The sequence below is a fragment of the Xenopus laevis genome, chromosome 2S (genome assembly GCF_017654675.1).
Source record: "Xenopus laevis strain J_2021 chromosome 2S, Xenopus_laevis_v10.1, whole genome shotgun sequence".
NCBI classification, from domain to species: Eukaryota; Metazoa; Chordata; class Amphibia; order Anura; family Pipidae; genus Xenopus; species Xenopus laevis.
The window spans coordinates 41,293,297-41,318,844 of NC_054374.1; the positions used below are offsets into that span (position 1 = coordinate 41,293,297).

The 25,548-nt window shown below is 37.0% G+C and overlaps 1 protein-coding gene across 3 annotated transcripts in view; it reads right to left on the reverse strand.

The window, feature by feature from the left end:
• The window catches only part of wscd1.S (WSC domain containing 1 S homeolog), a 102,580-nt gene that overhangs the window by 1,976 nt on the left and 75,056 nt on the right, over window positions 1-25,548 (reverse strand). For all 3 annotated transcript variants that reach the window (XM_018249141.2, XM_041583704.1, XM_041583705.1), the window contains 3 exons: window positions 10,108-10,285; window positions 3,808-3,972; window positions 597-797 (listed from right to left, as the gene is read on the reverse strand). In XM_018249141.2, coding sequence (XP_018104630.1) covers window positions 597-797; window positions 3,808-3,972; window positions 10,108-10,285 — 544 coding nt within the window. The remainder of the gene's footprint in view (window positions 1-596; window positions 798-3,807; window positions 3,973-10,107; window positions 10,286-25,548) is intronic.

The following is a 25,548-nucleotide window of genomic DNA, read 5'->3' on the forward strand; positions in this document are numbered from 1 at the left end:
TGAATTTTTGATCTGGGGCTTTGTGCAGAGAGCAATGACCCCCGGGTGCAAGTGTTGGTAAATTAGCAGTAAGGGGCATGCTCTCCCGCCCATTGTGCCCCTGTGGATTTATATGACCTGTATTATTTACTTGTTGTTTTAATCACACAAAAAAAAATGATTTGTTATCTCTTGAGTGAAGTAGATGATTTGATTAATGGTATACCCCCTTTTTGACATAAACTTCTTCAGTTGGTACACTCATCTGAATGTACCTGATACCCAGAGCTATATTTAGGTCTGGTGGCATCCTAGGTCTTACAGCACCCCCAAATGTACGGATGTGACGTCACATGCACTTCCGGTTGGCAATGCCCCAAAGCCTGATTTATGCAATAAGTGGCTGTGGGGGATTTTTTTATTCAATTTTATAGGTTCCTATAAATAAATACATCCTGCTAATTCCACAAATTAGAAGAGAACCCTGACAACAAGTGTCTTGAAGTCTCTCTGTTTTCCTGAGAATAGGTAACCACTCACTACAGAAAGCAGAGGGACTTTAAGTGCCAGAACAAAGTTTTTCTCTCTCTGCAATAATATTGGGAGCAGTGGATTACCTCTACTATTCCAGTGCCTCTCTGTTGCATAGCCAAGGTGGCCTCCACATTTCCTGTTGAACTCTGCAATCAGGGCTTTGTAAGGATTCCTTATAAGTAAAATGGAGGAATCATACATTTCTATTTCTCTCTTGCCACTTTCATGAGTCTTCACACATATAGTCCTTCCACTTCGCCAGTGATCCTTTTCCCCTTTAAAGCCTGGAAAAGAAATGTATTTGGTCAATCTATATACAGTAATAAGCTTACAACATTTATTATTAATTCAGAAAACAGTTGATACTAATAGGAAATATTAGTTGCATAATATAGAGAGTAAGGCAACTGTACCCCTATTGTAACCAAGATCCATATAAAAGAGGGTACATTCTTTTTTATCACATATGTTTACACCAAATCCAAGAGCCTGGCCAAACTGAATCTGGAATGCGGACGTGATTGTTTTTAACCTTTTTGTACCCTAATTTGCAGTGAAAATTCCGGTTCCGATTAATTTATGAAAGATTTGTGACTCTACCAAATGTCAAACTAAAACATTTATTCAACCCAAGATTGCATTGAACATATAGATGTACTAAAACAACCAATAATCTATGCAAGAGGTAAACAGGGCCCTGTCCAAGTGGGTTTACAGTCTAAAAGATCACTAAGCACTAGGGATGGGCGAATTTTTTCGCCTCGTTTCGCCGAAAAAATGACGCCCATAGACTCGTATGGCAGCGTGCGTCAAAAAACAAAAGACGCGCGTCAAAACAGTTTCGCCGCGCGACAAAATTTTTTTGACGCCCATAGACTTTAATGGGCGTCTGCGACATTTCGCCGGCGGCGAATTTTTGGCGAAGCGAAACGGGTCAAATTCGCCCATCCCTGCTAAGCACCATTTATAACTGCTAACTTTACTAAGCACAGTGTATATGGATGTAATTTACAGGATATTAATTGCTCTTGCGTATCAGGCAGAAACTAGTCACTCCGGACGGAGATATAAATGCTTTCAAACATAGATTTTTTTATTTGGTGAGACTAAGCTAATCTAATGCTCTATGAAGTTTGTACCCAATGAATAGGTAGTTATTTTGAAGATTGATGTTTTTGGTGGACAGCAGGAATTCCCAACTTGAAAAGAATGACAGCACAACATTTATCAGCATCAGATTTCTGCCAGAAACCCTATTCAGTATTTTTAGCTTTATGGGCTTTGGACCAGATATGACCGAAATACTGAACCAAGGTTTATTAAAAGTAACAGCAGCCTCAATAGAAGCAGGCTGTGGGGCAGTCTTTGCAAATTTAATTGATTATGGTTTCAAAAGCATCATAGGATATTCAACTGCTACATAAACTGGGAAGGTAAACATGTTTTAGTGCTTTGCGAAGCTCTAGGTGTAATCACTACATACCGACATTAGGCAATCCATCTTACATAGATTTGTGCACATGGTAAAATAAAGGGCTACGTAAGTCCAACAGAGATTAAGAGAGGAAGCTAGCAATGAAAACATAAGAGACTTGGGGGCAAATTCACTAAAATCCGAAGTTGCGATCAGGGAGGCGAACAGTAGCGAAGTTGCGCTAGCATTAATTCGTCAAGCAAAGCGAAGTTACGCTAGCGATGCCTAATTTGCATACGGCGCCAAGTTAATGTACAATGGACGTATATGTAGCAGCAAATACATTACACTACACAAGCCTGGGAAAGCTTCATAAAATAAAATAGAGTAGTTATTTTGCCCGATACATGTGCCCACTGTATAGTTTAGGTGCCATATGTTAGGAAATGTAGGGGGGAAGGAGGGTACCCCCAAAAAAATGTACAATCTTTTCAGCCTTTCACCCTTAAAAAAGGAAAAGACGCCAGCGTTTTTTGGGACTTAGAATGTCTGGCGCAAGAGGTAACGTTCAGTAAAATGCGCAAGTTAGTGAATTAGCGTAGTTACGTCCCTTCGCCATAGCACAACTTCGCCTGGTATAAAGGTGCAAAGTAGCGCTAGAGTAGGTCCACTTCGCTAGCAAATTTACACCAGCATCCATTAGTAAATCGGCGAAGTAACGAAATGACGTCACACTGGCAAATTTGCGCTAGCGTTAGGCGCTTCAAGTGAATTTGCCTCTTGGTTGGGTTCCTGTGGGATTCGAGGTTTTCCAAAGACAGCAGACGTGTTTCAGCTGCAATCACACTATGCCTAACATGGTTAATACTTTATCTACACTGAACTGAAAGTCATTGAAATAACTGTAAGGTTAATCAGGTGCAATGTTTAAAAATAAAAAAGAAATAGCAGCACCTCAAACTAAAAATACACCAACACGAGTAGAGCAAATGCAGTTTAAAAGCAAAGTTACATGCTTTATGTTGCAATTAATCATCCAAATAATGGCATAGATTAGACTTACACTATTGCTGCAAACTGTAAATTGCATTGGAACACTTTTTATCTTTTACACAGCTTTATAAATATGCTTCTTAATGTTTAGTCACCTTGGCTGATTCTTCTAACACAGCTGGCCTGTTTTAAAGGAGAAGGAAAGGCTCTCTTTACTTATGGATGTCAAAAGTTAGGCACCCCAAGTGATTATATATACTTACCTCACACCCCGGGCAGGTGCTCCTATCAGCAGAAAACTGCACTGGTCCGGGGGTTCTTCCATCGAGCACCACGTAGTGATCGGCTTCAGGCTTCTTCTTTGTTCGTGTGGATGAGCATGAGCAATTGCTAGATAATCTGAACTTTAATGAAGTAGTCCGCTATTTTGTTCTACTGCGCATGCGTCTGCCCGGGAAATTTGAAGAAAGAAGAAGAAGGAGGCAGATAGCTCTGTGGTGTTCACTGGAAGAACCACTGGACCAATGCAGTTTTCTGCTGATAGGAGCACTGGCCCGGGTTGTGAGGTATGTATATATAACCACTTGGTGGTGCCTAACTTATGGCACCCCCCAATTAAGAATGCCTTATACTGTCCATGGGAAGATTTAAGCTGTTGATTTGGTCCTTTCAAACCAAGTGGACACCATATCTGCCCATGTTTGGGTCTATGTAGGTCTGTCGGGAAGAGAGAAGGCCAGAAGTAGTACTTGGGTGTATGGTGAGCTTTATTCTCACATTCAGTTTCTTTACAACTCCCATCATTTGGTATAAACATTTGTATTCCTGTATATTCACAATGAGCACAAATGTTAAACACACAAACAAATGTTCATATTTATAAATACCTTTGTTGTACAATGTTCCATCAAAATAATAGCTTCCAGTATAATATCCTGTTGCGTGCTCTATTAGATGCCTCACCCATGTATTTCCTGCCCCAGGGAAGCTTGATAAAGCAATAAACACTTTCGTTTTGATTGGAAGGAATTTCCTGTTGGTGCACCTGGTATCTGAAATGAAGACACCACTAGATGACCTATGTATACTTTTTAACTCGTACAGTACCATAAAAGAATACAGTTTGTATTTATGTGATTAGAATATGAACCCGATTTAGCATGTTTTTAGTAAACAAGTACAGCAAATATTGTATACCCAACCTTTCGGCACAGCACTAGTATCAGCTTCCAAAACTTTTCAGTATTACTATCAAACTGCAAAAAGAAATATCATAGATCTTCAAAAAATAAGAAATCATACAGGATTTGCTTTCAACCAACCAACTTGTCCAAAGTTTAAAGGGTAACAAAAGTCTTGAAAATCAATTTAAACATGGTGTATCTTTTGTACAGCACTTACTATACCAGTCCAATCTTGTCACATGGAGCTCTATTTGGTATTAGATATCCCATTTGTGAGGTGATAAACCTGATAAGATTATACTGGCCTATTATAGGCTCTGGGTGCGTTTAGCAGTTGATCATCTTACTGTACATTTTTGCCGAAGTTTCCTTCCCTTTTCTGAATTGTTGCTTTTCCCCAATAACATGTTCATTACTTTAATATTAATGTTATTTTCTGAGACTATGTGAAAATTAAAACTTTTAATAATCCAGTTAGTATTTTTGTAAATCCACTTATAACTGTCCAAATTAAACTGCTGTTTAGAACTGGGCCTGGTCCATACGAATGTGAAACATAAATGATATAATACATTTTTAACACCAAATTCTAGAGGGGTTATGTAATAAAAGGCACTAGGTTTGCCCAGGAGCAGTAACTTACATCAACCAATCAGCAGGTAGCATTTAGTGGGCACCTGCTTAAAAGCAAGCATCTTATTGGTTGCTATGGGTTACTGCTCTTAGGCAATTTAATGCCTTTATTACATATGGGGGTAAATATTATTAGACATAAATGATTAACATATTAAGGATTGTGAATAGTTTAATTTTACAACACATACTTAGAGAAGTTTTCAGCATGTCTGTATTACCAAGAAACCTCTCACTGTACCACCTCTCATCTTAAACAAATATACTTGTCTATCTCCAATTTTAGTTACTTTGTCAGTCTGGCACAATGTAGCAAGTATATGAATAAAAAACTATATTACAATTGTTGGTTTTTCATTTGAAAAAGCAATGTCTCCATGAATAGTTTACAATTTTATCATTTACTGTATAATGAGAATATTTAAGTGACTTTTGGAACAAGGAAAGGGTGGAATCACATGTGAAGCAGAATTTCCCCTTTCCTTGTGCTATTAGCTAAGAAACAACTAGATACAAAGCATCTAGTCCACCTATAAATAGAATACTCAGGTTTGCAGTTTACTAAAGGGCATATAAGATAATGAACATCCATAATAGATGACAGGTTGAAAAATCTCATTGTTATATTGTTGGCAGTAAGGGCCTCAATGCTATATATCTCAGCCAAGCATTATTATTACTTTTAACAAGGACACAAGATTTACAATACAATCCCAGTGCCATTCTGTGGCTTACTCGCACATCATTGGTGGTGGTGGAGAGGTGGAGAATGGGTGTCCAAATTCACCTTAATATTGCCCCCTACAAAATCTTCCCCCTCTCATGTCCATAATTTGATTCATGGACATTACACCTACTATTAAGCTTTTGCCAGTGCTCAGCCATAACTAAGCTCTCATCACAAGTGGCACTTTACTGTGGAGTTCTTGCGAGTGCACACAAACTCCCTAACCAGCAACCCTTTGGTTTGACCTTTTATAGTTCAGCCACTTTTACTCTTGCTTTCATTTCACTATATATTATTGTTCATTATCTTGTTCTGTGTTGGCAGCTGTTTATTCTGATATAAAGGAACAGTAACACCAAAAAAATTAAAGTGTTTTAAAGGAATGACATTATAATGTAGTGTTGTATTGAATTGGTAAAACTGGGGTATTTGCTTCAGAAACAGAACTATAGTTGTGCCATGGGGGCAGCCATTCAAGCACAAGATACTCAGTAAATAACAGATAAATCCTAAAGAATCCCATTGTATCCTACAGAGCTTATCTTTTATATTCTGTCTATCCTGTGCCTTTTCTCCTGCTTTTTTATACAAACTATTGTTTATATAAGAGTTTCTGAAGCAAACACACCAGTTTTACTAGTGCAGGGAAACAATAAATTACATTTTCATTACTTTAAAATACTTTATTTTTGTTGGTGTTACTGTTCCTTTAAAACCCTCTCTGGCAAGTATGTTAGCTATGAAAATGTGGAGGCTTATTTATTAAAGGTTAAATTTTAGTGGTTTTAGAGGTTTTTGAAATCACGACTTAACTCACAAACTCTATAACCACGATTATCACTGAATTTATTTAAGAGATCCGAATTTAAAAATTGCAAATGAAAAAAGAGCTGATCGACGTACTACAAAATTGAATACCTCGAAATCCTCAAGTTTTTCCGACAATTCCTAATGAAAACATCCTGAAAACCTCTAAAAGTTTGATTTGATTTAAAGTGGTCTAACAAGATCACCGCAGCTCCCACTAACTTCTACAGGACCTCGACAAATTTTACTTGGTGAAGTTAAAATTCTGAATTTTTAGAACGTTTAAAAAAACATGATTTTTTTCTAGATTTGTGGGAAAAGAAACGTAATTCAATTGTTAGTAAATGGGCTCCATACATATTTTTGAACATTGAAATGTTTTGTTTTTACAGTGTTAACTTGTTTGCATTACCACTAAACTTCCATCTCTGTATTATTTTGACAAGATTAAAAAAAATAAAATAAAACCATAACCAGTAAACTTTGTCATATAAAAGCTTGCAAAGTCATGTAGACGACAATAGGGGCTGCCCTACAGAAAATCTGAGTTTCTCAAAAAAAAATGTCAGTATGTAAACTCACAAAAAGTGTTGAGTAAAATATGAATTTGTTTTTTTTTTGGTTTATTTCCCATGATTTCATTCAATCATGTTTTTTACATTCACGGTTTTTTTAATCATGAGACTATTTGAAGTAGAAAGAAACCGCTAAAATTACACTAATTCGAATTTTGATAAATAGGCCTCCAAATGTTGATTACAATAAACATTTTTGAGTCTCTTATAAATGAAAGACGCCAAACGAAAAACATCATTAGTGTCATAAATGCATAATTGCAAATAAAGGAGTAATTTCTTACACTGCAAGATGAAATAGCAAGAGACCTGCGAGCCATCCAGCTTGTTTATTACTCAATTGATTCTTTCTCCCTGCAGGAATCTAACATGAGCTTGGCTGAAGTCATATCATAATACTGTATGCAAGTAGCTCTGCCTAAGGATGCATTAATTATTGAATAGCTTCACCCAGGTGGCTCTGGCTTGAGTCACTGCATAAGTATTTCATTTGTGGAAAATATGTAAGTGATAATGTGTCATCTAGTTATTCCTCAGATCAATAGGTTTACTGTATGAACAGAAAGAAGGGTCCATGACTGAGCAGTAGCTGTATATGTCCATTAAAGAAAAAAATAGATATACATTTGGCTCAACAGGCCAAGCAAAGAAAAAAATGACTTGGGTAACAATTACTTACCTTACAACCTGTTATTACATACACATTTACAAAATACTCCACTAAGAATGAAAAATATCTGAGTTGTAACTTAAAGATTCAAATAGATTCTATTTTATAGACTTGAAAATTGTTGCATTACTAAAGCAAGTGTATTCGTATTTTTTTATACAATTGCATGAGAGCACCAGTACAATACCAGTACTTCCAATAATACAATTGATGTTTTCTACAGATGAATGCAATATATTATATTTTATTACAGGTATGGGACCTGTTATCCAGAATGCTCGGGACCTGGGGTTTATTGATAACTGATCTTTTCGTAATTTGGGTCATCATGCCTTAAGTCTACTAGAAATTCATTTAAACATGAAATAAATGCAATAGGCTGGTTTTGCTTCCAATAAGGATTAATTATATCTTAGTCGGGATCAAGTACAAGCTACTGTTTTATTATTACAGAGAAAAAAGGAAATCATTTTTAAAAATTTGGATTATTTGGATAATGGCTATGGGAGACAGCCATTCCGTAATTTGGAGCATTCTGGATATCGGGTTTCCGGATAAGGGATCCAATACCTGTACTTCATTTATTTATAAAAAGAAAATAATGCAGTGTCCTCAAACAATATTCAAAGTACTGTCAATGTCTGCAAATACAAATCTGTTTGTGTAGAGAATGATTTTAAATGGTTTGATATATATATATTCCTGTACTAAAATATGATTTGCCTTGCTGTAAATTAAGTATATCTGGGCTTTGAGGGTCCTATTACAAGCATACAAGTAATCTAGTGAAATGGTTGAGATGGAAATGTAGACAAGATGCCTTCTTTAAATAAAATGTGCTCAAATGTCACAGCCATTTTGTGGACAAAATTTGAAGTATGAGCAGCTAACAAGAGCAGAAAACAAATTACTAAGTAATTATACAGTGTAATTAAAGATAATTCTATATGAAGGCAGCATCTGACATAAACGTTACACTAAATACCAGTAATCATGTTGAAAATGTCAGGTAGCTCTTTTGATTTCTTTTAAATAGAAAAATCATTAAATTAAAAAGCAACTGAAATTAGAACTGGAAAATATAGGTTTGCCAAAGAATAATACAATGTTAGTGTAGAGTAATCAAAGGCAGACACAATCATAAGTCTATAAGAAAGACAGTATCAATATTGAATTGGGGTAAAGTTGTAGTCCATATGGATTTGGGTGTGTAGCTAATGTTATGCAGCTTACAGAGGTTTTTTTTTTCTAGTACAAAGGTGTAGGGTCTATAGGATATTTGATTATTTTTCTCTATTCAGAGAAGTAATTAGAGTGCGCCGGGCCCACCTGCAAAATAATCTTCAGAGGGGTCCAGCGCACTCCCACCCCCACTCTCCCGACCACTTCCCATCCCGCTCACATGCCATCCATGCCCATGTCCCACCCTAACTCTAACCATGTCCCTCCCCAACTTACGTCCCCCTTCCTCGTCGGTTAGAGATTGGCTGGCGAGGAGGGGGTTTCTTATTATCTATAGAGGAAGAAGACCCCAAAGTCCGCCCCCCCCGTTCTACTACCCTACTCCAGGGTCTACTTCCTCTATAGTTACCTCCCGGACTGTGGGGTCTGCTTCCTCTATTAGCAAATCAACAGATGATGTACCAAGATATCCTTGATCATGTACCATGTACCATGAGTAGGTATGGTTTGGAGGATCATGCTTAGAATTATAGCCCTAAAGTCACACAGATAAGCAATTGTAATTGGAAGGGGTGGGGTGGTACTCTTTTGGTATGGTGCTTATTAGTTTGCTGGCAGCAAGATTAAAATATATAAATTGAATGTCATTTACTTCACTTTTATTAAATTTGAAGCCCTGAGGAATTGATGTGACTTCTATTTGTCACTAAAGAAGGTCACATATAAATACTATACTATATACTTTCACAAGGGACCACTGCAAATAAATCAGTTATAATCACCTGTTCCATCTTTGCAAATGTCTCTTTTTAATCTTCATGATTGCGTTCATTTTTGCATTAAGTTCCCTGGCTTGTTTTCTGAAAGCAGTTCCACAAATCCACATTTTATTTGCTATTTCAATAAACAAATGAATTTGCTATTAAGTGCAATTTAAAAGAAATGTTCAAGATCTCAATCACTTAAAGGAAAGCTACAGAGGCATTTTAGTAGCTGCAATAGTGCAATGCTATATTTATTCTGTAGAGTGTTTTGCCATACCTGAGTAAAACTAGAAGCTCTCTGTTTGTTTAGGATAGCAGCTGCAGTATTAGCTTGGGTTGACATCACTTCAGGTCAGAGTCTCTCCCTGCTCACTTATAGCTCTGGGCTCAGATTAAAGCAGAGAAGAGAAGGGGGGAGAGAAGCAAACTGAGCATGTTCAAGCCCTAGCTCTGGAGGTTTAAACTGAAGGCAGGAAGTCTGATACAGAGGCCCATGTGTACACAATAGAAGGAAAGAAATGCAGTGTTTCTTTTGAAAGAAGACTACTTTGACGGTTTACTGGTATATTTAGGTGGACCTTTCTGATAAGGCTTACTTAGTTTTAACCTTTCCTTGTCCTTTAAATCTGCAGTTTTATCCTTTACCTTGTATAGGTGTTTGATAAACCGAACAGTAATTCTCTTCCCTTAGTGCCTCTGATTCATTGGCGCCATTTAGGTACCCAGCACAGAGAGATTCATCCAGGGGTTCATACAGGTTGAACTGAACTGTTGGGTAGCCACAGAAGCATTCTGTCCATTTCACAATTGCTAGTGGATATTCCTAGGTGTGAGGTAAGATGAGAAATATTAAAATATATAAAAGTAAAAATTATAAACAATAACATTTCAGTTTCCTTCAACATACGAATGCAAATGATATATCCTAAATATTGTACAGGTATGGAATACGTTATGTAGAAACCAACCCATTATCCAGAAAGCTCTGAATTAAAGGGAAGGCCATCTCCCACAGACTCTATTATAAGCAAATAATTCAGATTTTTAAAAATGATTTCCTTTTCCTCTGAAATAATAAAACAGCACCATGTACTTGATCCAAACTAAGATATAATTAATCCGCATTGGAGGCAAAACAATCCTATTGGATATAATTAATATTTAAATCATGTTTTAGTTTGCTTAAATTATGGAGATCCAAATTACATTTATTTATCTGGAAAACCCTAGGTCCAGAGCATTCTGGATAACAGGTCCCACAAGCAGTACATTCATTTTACAATATCTATTACGACTGCCTATTTAACATGGAAAACATTGATCTGAAAATGTATAAAAGTATCTTAGCTGAGACCCCACCCTTATGTAAATCATACAATAGTATTATATGGCATATAAAGGGGATGGATATACTGTATTTAATTTAAAATATTTACAATTGCAGTTTTGGGCATTATGTTTTAGAAGGTCTTTACAAATGAGTTATTTTCTTCTACTTGCACATATGAGAAGGATAAAGGGAGAGTGGAGCATATAAAATATACATTACATGACATAAAACAAATGTGTATGTAAGTTAAAAATATCCAAAAGCTAATTAGTCTCTAGTAATGAGAAGAAAGTACATGTCAGTATGGTAGGATCCTATAAAACCACGCTGTAAATATATCCATTATGGGGCATTTGAAAAAAAAAAAGTGGGTTTTTTTCGACATGATTTTAGAAAAAGCCTGCCCTACATCAAAGAAAAGTGTTTCTAGGACAAAACAGACTTTTATTCCTGTTAAAAACATAATGAAACGACTTCTGAAGAAACAGACATTCACCAGAAATAGGTGTGAAATCCTGCAGAGGTAGAAGATGAAATTCTACAACTTTACAGATTTACATTTACCCATGCAGAGCTGCTAATAAGCCATGAGGTTTTTTTTAACATTAATATCTAGCATTTCTCCCAAGAGTTCCTCCTGAAATTTCACCAGCAGACATATTATATATTCATGCAGATTTCAGTTCGGGACCAGTGGTGATAAGGAATAATATTTTTACGGTGAATATGAACTAGGTAGCTTCTGACTTTAAAGAAAAACTGACAGTATTTTACCTGCACCCCTTATGCAGGGGCAATTATTAAATAAAAAACATAATAATTAAATAAAAAACATGTTTCTGAACATACTTTTATTTTTATGCATATATTTATAAATCTACAAATACATTTTTATCATTTTACGATCTTGTTAACAAGTCGAATAAATTCAGCAGACACGAATTTGCGGCAAATTTCTGTATTTTGCCCCATGCAAGTAATTAGCGAACCGCATTGACAATTCGAAAAATCCGAAAAAAAAATTGATGCACGTCAATATTTTCGAACGCCCGTTGACGTTAATGCATTTTCGACCAAATAGTCGCGCGTATAAAAATTGACACTGGTGTCAAAATTGATGCACGTCAAAATTAATTTGATGCCCATTAACTTCAATGTGTTTCACAAATTTTTCGCCATTTCACGAATTTCACAAATTTTTCGGCGCAGCGAAACTGCACAGATTCGCCCATCACTATTGTTAACGGATTCACTTGTTTCTGGCAATAATAGCAGAGAAAACCTCACCCAGCATCTTTCCTAAATTAGTTTGAGAATGGCAATCTGCATTTTTATTTTTGTTTTAAATCAAGTTTCAGATGAAGTATTTTCTGATAAAACTGATACACTGGTGCATCAGTATAAGTAGCTTTATAATGGCACGAAACACATTATAATCAGATTCCTAAATCAACACATAAGAAAAAATGTAGGCCCTTTTTCAGAATTGATTCTTTGGTTCATTTTAAATTTTGGCTGAATTTTACAGTTTCAAGGATCACAAAAGGTTGTGAGAATTAAAACCTTTTATTAGAAAAAAATTAAAAATAGGACATTACAGAAAGACCCCAGATTTCCATGACTACCTAATTCCCCCAGTAACATATAGCTGATGTGTAGTAGGGACTAGGGGCTTCCTGCAAAAATCTCCCTCACTTTTTAATCATGCCAAAGTTGGAGACAGGTCTCTGCAGTACTTAAACATTAGCTCCACACCCCACCCTGTGCCAAAGGGAAATAACCATGAAAATCCCAGCCAGCAATTTAGTTGATTTCATAGGAGACTTATGGGGGAATGTATTAAAAATTGGTATCGGAAAAAATAATTTGCAATGCGAAAAGTTATGCCTTTGCTCAAAATTTTTTTCCTTTGCGCAAATTTAATATAGCTTTACATGTTACATACAGGGCCAGGGCCCGCACCCCCTCAGGGCCCCCCGGCAGTTCGCGCGCTGCTTATTCCTGGCCAGTTCCGGGTGTACGGAGGGGGGCCCGGCTGCAGGGGTGATCCTGGCCCCTCCGCCACCTGAGGCAGCAGCAGTTGCTGCTGCCCCCCTCACCCGGGAATTCATTTTTAAAGTACCAGGAGCAGCATTTTTGCTGCCCTTGGTACCTAGCGGGGCGCTGCCGCCTGAGGCGACAGCCTCAACTCGCCTCATTGGCGAAGCACCCCTGCCCGGCTGCGCGTCCTGCGCAAGGGCCCGCCCCCCCTCTAGTTACGATTCTGGTTTCATATAATGTTTATGCATGTCGTAAATAAAGCTGCAGCCTTTAAACTCCATCGTGGGCTCCAAGTGTCATTATTGTAAGCATTGCAGTACAGATGGGGGTTAAGTAAAGGGGGGGGGGTAAGAAAGCAGCCTCAAGACCATAGTAGCAAAGATTAGCCAAATTCCCTATTAGTATATAACTAAAACAACAAGTTCATCTGTTCCTTCATCTCAAGGAAAAGTTGTTAGATCATTAATGAGCAAAACTATATGTTTTTTTTATGACACACCAAACTTGTTAATAAAAGTTAATTAAACGTATGATTTTCATTAATGTTGTTCCTGTCCAAATGTAAAACCTTGCATTTTTCATTGTTGATCATCATTTGTGAATTTGCTGCCCATTCCCCAATTTATTTAAATCAGTCTGTAGGGTGCAAACATGGAAGATATTTTATTGCACACTTCAGTATCATTAGCAAACAAATTGATATGACTTATAATTATTACTTACAATTGTTTGAGGTCAGTTATTTAATAAGTTAAAAGCAAGTGGCCAAGGACAAAACACAGACCGCTAAGCTACTTGACTAATAACAATGATCCAACTAGAAAATGTTCCGGTTATCCCTATTTTTTATAATTTATTATTCCACCATTTCTCTATTCAACTACAGTATGAATAGAGTATTCAAGACGAACATTGTGAATATATATATATATATCCTTGTCAAAGGCCCCAACGAGGGCCGAAACGTTGGATACACGAGTGATGTTAAAATAAAGAATTGAATTGAAAATGTTTGGTGTGCAGGTCCATCTTGAAGATTATATGCAATAATTGACCGAGCACCCATGTGTGGACTGACAAGTAAGAGTGCAATACCTCCAGAAGTATTATATGTATATATATATATAGATATATTTTTTAATATATACACATATGTGCCACAGATCCTGGAAAACCCTAGAGGACAGGTATGTCTCAGACAATGCTCACAGCAGATATGGAGAATAACAGGTGCTGTGTTCACTCAGGCTGATAAAGCCAGTACAGGTGCTGGAGGTGCTGGAGTCAACAAGTAGGAAAAAATGGTAGAGCGCCAGGGATTTTGTGTCAGGCACTGCAACGATACCCGGTGGTCCTTTCTCACCCAGTGTGTGTATGCCCATTTTCCCTAGCTGTTTAGTGCTGACCCCCACAGTTTGTTGGTTTTTGGTTGAACATTACGCTTGAGGAGAACGAGTTTTTTCGGGTCAGAATAAAAGGGGAACTCCAGAGACTTTGGACAATTTTGCTCTTAGCATATTTTGGTCTAAATGTGTTCTGAGGTTCTTCAAACAGAGTAGAGGTACTTTTAAACCATCCAGACTTTATAAATCAACACAAATTTCACTCTGGAGAATTACTGCAAGTCAATCATTGAGTCATTCATTTATTGTGTACTGTACAACATGTTTCGGATGCAGCAAACCTTCATCAGGTACTTGGGAATGCTGTCTAAAACTGAAAAGTGTCTTGTCTAGTGGAGAAATAAAACCTCCAGTGAATATAATACAGGTATATTCCTGCTTGAATTTACCCTGGTTGATTTCTGTCTCTTAATTTTCTACTTTACAAAGGTATAACCCCTTCTGCAAATAAAGTGAATTCCCAATATTTATATATACTTCCCCAAAATCCCAGCACTCACGATAAATGGTCCTCACATTGCCTGGGTGCACGCCTCACAAAAGCTGCATACGATCCTCTCCAAAAGAAGCGACACTGCTCAGGACTTATTGCAAAGTAATATGTTTATTAGAAAACCTAACGTTTCGGCTGCAACACCAGCCACTTTGACAAAGGCTGGTGTTGCAGCCGAAACGTTAGGTTTTCTAATAAACATATTACTTTGCAATAAGTCCTGAGCAGTGCGGCTTCTTTTGGAGAGGATTATATATATATATATATATATATATATATATATATATATATATATATATATATATATATATATATATATATATATAGAGTTCGAATATATATATATATATATATATATATATATATATATATATATATATATATATATATATATATATATATATATATATTCCCAATTACAGAAACTGATCAGATAGCTCAGATGGCTTCCCTAGCTAAAAGTGATATCTTCAAAGGTTGACCTATTAAAGTATTGTTTCTTTTGCTAAAACCCTCTAAATACTCATACTTTTGAGTTTTATATGTATACACATTAATAATAGAGGATGCATATTTCTGTTGAAATATTAACTTTATGTATGTATGTTCCTTAAAACATGGATGTCAGAAAGGTCTATGCATTCTTCTCCACTGTCCAGTATTTCCAAGTTAGTTTAAGCAATAAGCAAGCAGGGAGTTAATGTTTCTTTTCTCATCTGTTTTTTAAAGCTTGACAGCCACATACAGTCGCCAGCAAGGCCTGTAAACAAGTGAAAAAACTGTCAAGGAGCTCAATTACCATACATCAAAAACTACTCCCCAACAATAAAAGCTGTCAACCGCCTTGCTGACGTTGAGCACTTACTTTAGACCTTAATTTAGAAGCAGTGCACACTGCATTTATTATTCTGAGACTCAAGTCCCTGTACTTTTTTTAAAGGTAGACACTTGGAGCTGGAGTAATAAGAAACATTTTTCTCCAGAACGAAGCACTACTAACATTAACAATGGCAATTTCCTAATGAGCTTCCTCTTCCAGCAAAGGACCACAGTTTTATTACACTATTAGAGAGACTATGTATAATGTTTTGATAAAGTATACGTTTTTTTCCACATTCTTTTTTTCCCCTTCCTTCTTATTTTTCAGACTTGTGTCACATCGCAAAAACTGCCAGATGCACAAACTATTCACCAGAGTATATGAGCATCCAAAAAGTCACTCATTCTGTCATTCCTACCAAATACAAATAAAAAAAACTATAAATCTATATGTATGCTCGAAATGTACATTATATACTATAGCTGGAAAATATGTGCTTTCAGTTTTAGGCATTGTATTCTGTTTAATGCATAATGACTATTACATAATGTTTTTAAATGTCTTTAATAGCTGCAAAAATATGTGCAGATATATACTAATAATAGCTATTTTCTGGTTTTGTTTCTGGTATTATTTTGTGGTCCTATTCTAAGATTAACTCAATACCTTAAACCTCTCCAATCACTAACCAAAACATTTTGCTGGGTATTACTAAATGCAGGTAATGCAGCAGATTTTCATCCCATTACATACTGTTTCAGATCCATTGTATTCTTTGCCTCTTGTATATAATTTACCCTAATCAGTCATAGGTTATAAAATATTAACAGGTTAACCTGGCCATACAAAGATTTCAAACAATAAAAAATGACAGTTAGTGCTCCCTGTGGCTGTAATGTATAACACATTTTATCATATAATTTTCTGTACAAAAAGTGGTTGTACACTGTGAAACTGGCGTAGAGCTATAACAAGAACATAGGTTCAAATTTTAGCTCTATGCCAGTTTCATAGTATAAAACCACTTTTAAGACTCTTCCCTCAGTTTCATAGGGAATAATGACTGTCTACTCAACAGTAATGTTATTTGTATGCCCATATACCAGGGTATGTTTAAAGGAAAACTGAATTATTTCTAAAAGAAAAAAAGACTCTTACTTGTATATGTTCTATAGTTATTATTTAAATATTTCCCCATGTAATTATTTAAATAAACTAAGGTCACAGATATATGATATACATATTTTTGCAATTTTGTATAATTATTCATGACATTCATTACATGTGACCCAGGTTTGTAATATTTAACTTAAGCAAATGATTAAACTTGTTGTGCCAGTTGGCCTCATATTTATTCCAACTGCATGAATGTATGACATCAAAGGATTTGGAATGTACAATTACCTGGATAATTTGCTCTAATTGATGAAGATTATGATTGCAAGTCATTATTTAACAAACTTGAATAGGCTATGTGTCTGTTTGTTTTATTTACCTATTAAAGTAAAGAACCAATTACGGTAACTCTTTAGATGGATTATAGTAGGCATAATTGTAAGCTTCTCTAAAGAAATGTGATTTAACAGACCTTCTGAAGACAGAAAGTTGGGAGATACAGAGCATGGGGCAGCCTTTGTAAAGGCTTCAATGCGAGTATTTGAGGAGGTAATGAGAGGGAGTTAAGGAGAAGGTCAGTAGAGACGCATAACAAGCGGTTGGGTGAGTATATAGAGATTAGTTCAGAGATGAGTGGGCCAGATTTATTAACTGCTTTGAATGTGAAGGTCATTAGTTTGAATTTTATTGTGAAAGGTATCAGATCCAGTGCAGGAATTTGCAGAATAGCATGGAGAAGTCTAAGGGGCCAAAGGCTCAGACAGAGGTAGCGGACCAAGGAGGAAGCACATTCTCACCAGATCGAGGTATCCAAGGGGTTAAGAGAAGGCAAAGTCAAGTCCAGGCAATAAGGTCGGTACAGGCGGGAAAGGTTCATACACGGTATAAACAGGCATGGTCAAGATCAGGATCAGATAACAGAAGAATATAGCGCACCCAGGAACTCACTAGGTGGAACCTATTGTAGGGCAAAGTCTGGAGTGCTCTGGCGCCTTAAATAGCCCTTCATTGGCGCAAAAAAACGTACGTGATGACGTCATCACTCTGGCGTCTTTGTGCTGGTGTCTTTGCGCTGGCGTCCAATCCGGCGCTGGCGTCTTTGTGCTGGCATCTAGATGATGACGTCACTGAACTGCGCCCAGGACGATCTGCATGGAAGGAAGAGGCGTCGCCATCTTGGGACGGAATGCAGCCATGCTGGTAAGCCTTCCTTACAAGAAGCAGTTGATGAGGTGTATAAGCCTAGTGGCAGTATCCATTATAGATTGGACAGGTGACAATATCTGGAGGGGAAGGCCAATTAACAGAGTTACGGTAGTCAATATGATTTTTAGTGGCATCTTGGGTGATAAACAATAGTATTCTGGGGGTGTCTCTTAAGTCAAGTTGGCACGATTTAGTAAGTGACTGGATATAAGAAGTGAAGGACTGGGGAGATGGGCTGATAATGGAGTTGTTAACTGTAATAGACACTTCTGGGATGTTGGAATGGGGAAAAGAACCATTTATAAGAATGGGGGAAAAGAACCATTTATATGTTGGAGAGGTTCAACTAAAGGTATCCTTGACACATCCAGGTAGAGATAGCAGACAAGCAAGAAGTGATCCAAGTTTAGACTTGTGGGTTGAGATTAGATGAATAGTACTGATGAGCAAATCTGTCCAGAATCTGATAATGGTCATTAATTAGCTGGGTCAGGGCAGTTTATGTGGAGTGCTGTTGACTAAAGCCAGGTTGTAGAGGGTCCAAAGAGGAATAGCATTAGTCTCAAGTACTACACAAGTAGGTTAGAGATAGGGAAGCAGAGAGATGGCATAAAAGTTACATTGGATAAGTCAAGATAGAATAGGGGTGACAAGTATGTGTTTTATTTTGGAAAGAAAGAGTTTCACTTGTTCAAACCATATTTTCCCATATGAATCCACCACTAGTTTGCAAATATTTTCATTTATAGTAATCACAATGATTTTTATTTGTCGTTATACAGTTGATAACAACAACATAATGTATCCTAAAAATAGCAGTACCACCATTGTGCTACTACAACAGTACGATTGATACTTAACTCCATGCTGAACTAACAAGTTTCCAAGCTATTTTATTTGTTTTGTTTGGCGATTTTTGGGGGAAATTTTAAATAATGGAAGTTGCTTGCAGCTTAACAGTATTCAGTAACTAATCTAAAAAAACTGTGTTAGGCCAGCCACATAAATCAATACTACCAGCCTGTCTGACTACACTGACCTAACACTTGCTCTTGTGTGCCACAAAAAGGAACATTTTTTTTTTTTTCAACTGTACATGCAGGAACACTATTTGGTTAGTTATTAAGGCACATTTATATATGCAAGCACAGTGGGGACAACTTGTGCTTTTCCCCACAGTTGTGCTTAAAACCACTTTCATCAAAGGTACTTGCATCATAATGCACTCCTTGCACATCTGTATAGGGGAACCCTGGAGCTACCCCGACCAGCGTCAACAGGTGCAGCACCATTGTGCCTAAAGAATTGGGCACAGACATTAATTGCATGATGGACAGCTGAAATTATGCCAGGTTGACTACCATGCTATTGAATTTGATTTTCTCAGTCTAAAAACAAATAAGCCACAAGTAGCTTTTTTGTTTCTCTTTCTGTTCTGCTCTGACTGTTTTTTTTTAAGTCCTTTCTTCTAATTCATGAAAATCTACCAGCCAAGATGCTGTTTTCATTTCCTGCCACAATTAGGTAGATACAAAGAACTGTATGCTATTTTACCTAAATCAGCAGCCTGCCTGCCAAATGTCATGGACGTTAACCCACTTTAACCCTTGCTATCTAAATGCATAAATGTGGTTCAACCATGCCGTACTTGCGCAAAGGGTTTGGTGCTTTTTGGAGGGAGTGCTGGATAAAAAAATCAGAAGCTCTGTGCTAAAGGAGCAAGGATAGTCTCACCACACCTTGTCTTATGGGCATGCATAGCCCTAATTTTACTCTATGTATAGCGACAGCATAACAACAGTACTGCCCTTCATCTTGTCATTTTAGCATTTAGGATGAAAATTATTTATTGCAGCAGAACTAATACTGTATTGCATTATATTAGGCTAAGGTTAATTGTACTATTTTATTATCAGGAGTTAATTTTAAAGCACATAGGGCAGATCATTCTCTGCTTTGTTTAGGAACGCCATTCAGTTACTTATGACCACCAAATTTATATCATTTAACTTAGAACACTAATGAAGCATGTAAAGTTAATTGTGCGAGGCATAAAAAAAAATCACACAAATCAGCTTTGGCACAGCTTAACCTTTGTGGATTGCAATAATCATTAAGCAGAATCCCTGAACATCATAGTAAAATAGTTCTTCCACTTCTTATACCAATCCGTCAGTTGTTTTTTGGTATGAAATACTTTGTTTTAACCTAACATCTGTTCCTCAAGTATGCAAGCCTGCATCTTTGGATTCTGGAGACTGCAAATGGAATATGAGCTCACACACCCATGCTGGGGCTCATTTATTAAATTTGCACCTGCACAGTATGATCTAAAGAAGAGTGACAATTATCATTCGATGAAGAAATGTTCAGGATTTGTAATAGAACATTCCATATGACGTGTACCTGTATATGGACAACAGTGTAGTTTTGAAACAAATTCAATTCGAATTGGGTGGGTTGCAATTTTCTGTATATTTGTTAAGGTGATAAACAGTTATACAATGTATACCACAATCTAAAATACAGTATCTAAAATAAAAACTGCTGAATTCTCACAGTACATTATTATAAGGACTCATCATACAGCCACACATATTTGACATATACCCCATCTTCTAAGGAAAGTGCTGACAAACACAAGATGAGTACAGAGGCAGGAGACAGAGAAAACAGGGAAAAAAGGATTCTACAAGCAGAATTTAGGCAGTTTAGGTGGGACAGGCATACATGAGTGTTTTATTAGTTGCTTGAGAGAAAAAGTATCAGATCCCCAAAATTTGAGACATTGGATTAAGGGAATAGTATCAATGGGGCAGATTTACTAAAGGGCAAAGTGAATAACGCTGTCAACGATTCGCCAGCATTATCACTTTTAGGCACTTTGCCGATTTACTAAGGGTCACAGGCGTAACTTCGCTATCGGAAGACGCTAGCACTCATCACACTCTATCGCCAGGTGAGTTTTGGCTCTGGCGAATGGACGTTACTCCTCAAATTCACCAAGATGCGGATTTTACTGAGCGTTATCTCTTTCGCCAGACTTGCCTTCACCAGCTCAGACCAGGTGAAGTGCATTGGAGGGCATAGCTCTTCCATAATCTTCTGTTACATCATATTTTTAGTGGAAAAATATAATATAAAAATGCTGACGTCTTTTCCTTTTTTCAGAGTGATAGCTTGCAAAAATCCTTAAAATCTTTTTTGGGTAACTGGGTTCCCCCATACATTTTCACATATGGAACATTAACTATACACTGGGCTCATGTGTAGGGCATTATAACAACTCTTTTTTCTTTATTTAGGTTCCCTGGACTTGTGTAATGTAATGTATTTGCCGCAAACTTTATAATTTCTCGCCGTGCGCAAAATAGAAAACAGATGTTTGGGTCTTTAAATTGATCTTTAGTTAAGGAATGTCTGAATATATCCAGATATTATCTGCATGCAAATTGTCTCACTCATAGCAGATAACCCCCAAGGCACCCCCACACTAAAGTGAACTGGAAAAGAGAATTTTGTTTGGCATAAGAGACAGAGTAAGATTGTTAGGCGAGAAGAGTAGAGAGATGCAGCTTGACTGTAGCTAACAAAAGAATGAAGATTTTGCATTTCAATGGGATGGCTGACAAACATCAAAAGCAGAGGATAAATCAAGAAGGTTTAGAACAGTGTCCTTTGGCCATGTCGATCTCAAGATTATTTACAGCTCTAGATAAAATTCAGTGGAAAACCAGATTTCATGGGTGTGAAGAAAGTGTGTAATATGAGAGGAGAAACTACATTGCAGAAACTTAAAATTGAGTTTCATCTGAATGCTGCTAGCAGCAACCCATTTTTAAAAGTGCCCAAAGAAATAATGGAAGGGGGATACACAAGGCAGCATTATGTGAATATTTTTTTTAAAACAGAGCACAGTTGAGCATTCCTACTCGTGTAAACCACCCCATTCATCTTATACTTTTACACTTAAAAAAGTTGTGTATTGGGAAATTTTAAGGCTATTTTTTTTTTACCCATTTTTGAATTTGCCTTTATTTAGCATCCCTCCTTCAGTAACTAATCCAGTCCTTAATATCCCAAATGTATAAAATCTAGGATGTAGATTCGTATTACATAATAACCTTGAAATAAATTCTCCTGGGGGCCCAGAAAACATAAGAATGTATATCCCAGTGGCCAATTAAATGTGTAACAAAGTTACTCTATGATGTGTTTTCTCTCTAGACTAGCAGTTTGTAATAGAACTAAAACCAATCTTTTAGGAATTGATAATTATCTATAATGCTCGAACATTTTATATCTGATTACCTAAACACAATTAAATATTTCAATCAAATTAGCCATTCCTTTTGCAGCAATATACTTTGATGAGAGTTTGCTGAGAGTTTGATTAATGAAGAAATCCAGTACACCATGTTTTAGAATTATGATAAATCTTCCTAGATGTTATGCACAAATTTATAGATAACCCTGTACAGAGTAAATGTATGCTATACATAGTTATAGAAGTAAAGCACTGGCATATTGATTGCCTCTGCTCAAACATGACAAGGGAAATCCTCAAATGACCCTTTTGTGGTGGATTTCCATCCGACCTGAGGCCCTTTGCTATGAAATAATATTAGAACGCTATTGGGGGAATTCTCAAAAATGTCAGTAAAGGAAAATGTAATTTGTGTCGACTTATTCACAGACCAATTTTCCATAATTTTCCCACCTCTACCAACAGTAGTAGGCATGGCTCACAGACATTTTTTTCTGCCATAATGAAAATGTCAGGGGAAAATATTGATAGGTTCATTTGGCTTAAGTCTGTATAGAGAACATTTTTTTGGAGCACAAATTACATTTTTTATGAGCAATAAAGAAAGGGTTTTTTTTACCATGTATATGACATTTTTAAAATTTGCCAGCATTAAGCATGTCTATCATTTTCTGCTTTAGTTTTAGCATGCCCTCCAATTCTGATAAATTGTCCATTTTCAAATTACTCCAATTGATTGTGCTTTGCCTGCTCTCAATGGTTGTGCTGTTTGAAGAAGAAATGGTTGGTACCTACATGTGAGTTTCAGCAAACTGAAGAGCATGGGCAAAGCAGATACAAAAGGTAAGGGGTGAATTATTAGCATAATATGATTTCATACATTGCCCTACTTGATAAAGGTATAATGAAATAACACGGGCAATGCTTGCTTAAATTTTAGCAACTGATTGTTTGCTGCTCTAAAAATACATCTGCTATGGGTTATTACATTACTTGACCTGGAGAGTTTGACCTACAGATAGATAGAAAGGCAAACAGATAAAGAATGGCAAGACTGTTGTTGTCAGTGGCTGCCGAAATCCAAGTATCATTAAAGGGGAACTCCGGGTTCCAAACTAAAATTTGATAAAGAGGCCCACATAACACAGAAAACCTTAATATAGCCATCACAGTTACCGGTTTATTCAAAATTATGAATAAATGCCATTTTCTATGCTGAAATCCAGCTGTTTAACAGTACTTCTGTCACAGTCGGCACCCTAAATCCGGAACCAATGCTAAGCACCCTGTTCTCGGCTCTTGCTTCTGCCTTTAACAGCCGCCTTTCACCTCGGGATGAGCCCTTGGCTAATCGGATGTCTCCAGGTCTTTTTAAGAAAGGTGCCAAGCGAAGGGTTCTGGACGAGCAAAGGGGCACGACAGTAAGCAAAAGTCTTTTGGGCAGAAGGTCGCAGTACAAGGCGTAGGCAGAAAGCAAAGTCAAAACAGGCCGGGTCGGGGCAGGCAGAGTACAAGCGGAGTCAAACAGGCAAGGGTCAAACCAGAAGGGATCAATCAGGAGGGATATGGATAAAGAAGAGTCGGTTACCAGGCAGGGTCAGGATTTAGAGATCAAAATTGTCGAAACAGGCAGGGATCACAAGAGGAATCAGGAAACAGACAAAATCGCAGAACAGAAGCACCAGGAACTCAATACAGATGAACCTATAATGGGCAAGGAATCTACACATTGAGATCCCTTTTAAACATTTGAACTTCGCGCCATTGCACGCTGAGGTCATGACGCCAGCGCGCGCGCCCTAGGAAACATTCACAGAGGAACAACGCAGCGTGGCGAGCGTCCCCGCCGAGGAGGCAGCAGGTGTCCCTGATGACCGCCTCCCACTAGACCACCGGGGTAAGTTATTACAACTTCTCTTTCTGTATCATTTGAAATCCTAGCAGGAAGGAGGGACTAAAATACTGATGTTACAAATTGTAACAACTTCTCCACAGTTTACAGACAGCATGCAGGAACTACATAACCCACAATGCATTGCACTGTGATGTTCCTTTCCTTATTGAAATCACGTGTGCAGGGAATTGTGGGGTTTGGAGAATGCAGGCTGAGGACAGCTTGCTGTTGATACAAAGTAACAGTAGTCAGCCAGCTCAGCAAAGTAGGCAGAGAGATTAGCAGAAGAGCAGGGGGCTAGGCTTAGGGAACTGTTAGAAACTATTAAAAATCATAAAAAGTATGCATATTTTTTAAATGATGTATATTGCAAAGTTGCTTGAAATTATGTTTACGTTTCAAAAACTGTAAGTTATGTTTTTGTGGAGTTCCCTTTAAGCAAAGATGTTCTGTTATTCTGTACTCTGAAATACTATAGCATGATATAGCTTAAACATATAGATTCCACAAAAGCAGTCATCATCTAATCACTCAGAGGGCTTGTTAAGTAAAATAATACTTATGCAGTGCTGGAAAAGAGCTAATTATTCTGATTTTATACCACTGAATGATTACAGTGTAAGATATTCACACTTGACTTTGTCCCAGATTTTTTTCCCTTAATCAAAAATGCAATTTGCTGAAACCACACTGTATTTGAAAGGACACTGCCAGAACAATCCCATCCAAAGCAAAGCAAAGCACATAGGAAAATGCAAATTACAAAGAGCAAGGTAAATGGGTCATAAGATCATTGTGCTTTCATTCCAAGCCTTAGAATATTAATAATTAGTATTTATAATATGTCTTTCAAACCACCAGTATAGAAAACACACCATGCATGCTGATACAAACTACTAGCTAAAAAACAAAGAAGAATATATATATATATATATAGATGCATTCAGTCTCACACATGCTCTAAACCATAAGCAAGATATTTTTTTTACATTATTGTGTACCATAGCTTGAAATGTCTCTTTGTTCAGTGAAAATGCTGAAATGAAGGAGAATGTTTTAAACAAACAACAAAATAAGAGTTCTACTTGAATAAAAACAATAAAACTAAGAGGGATCAGTTATGATGACAAGGGCAGTCTGCAAAGTATAATTTCATGCCATTTTTTTTTTAATCACAATGCAGCGTTCTCCCCATAAATCTAATGTTATTACAGTTGTAAGGGCCCTTGCTAATGCGTTTAAACATGTGAACTGCGGTTGCCCTTTAACGCTAACTGTTGAAGTTGCACTAAAAATTTGAAAGCTGAAGCACAATAAACAGCTTTGGATGCCAAAAACAGATGTAAAACATTTGCAGAAATAATGTGCCAAACCTCACCAACTGTTTTACTTTGAAATGAACCTATGGTCTGTATTAGAGCTGTAGAATGAGTAATCCCTTCCAAACCATTCTCCTTGTTTTTCTTGTTATTATTGTCACTTTGCCATACGTATTACACAAAGTGACACAAAAAATG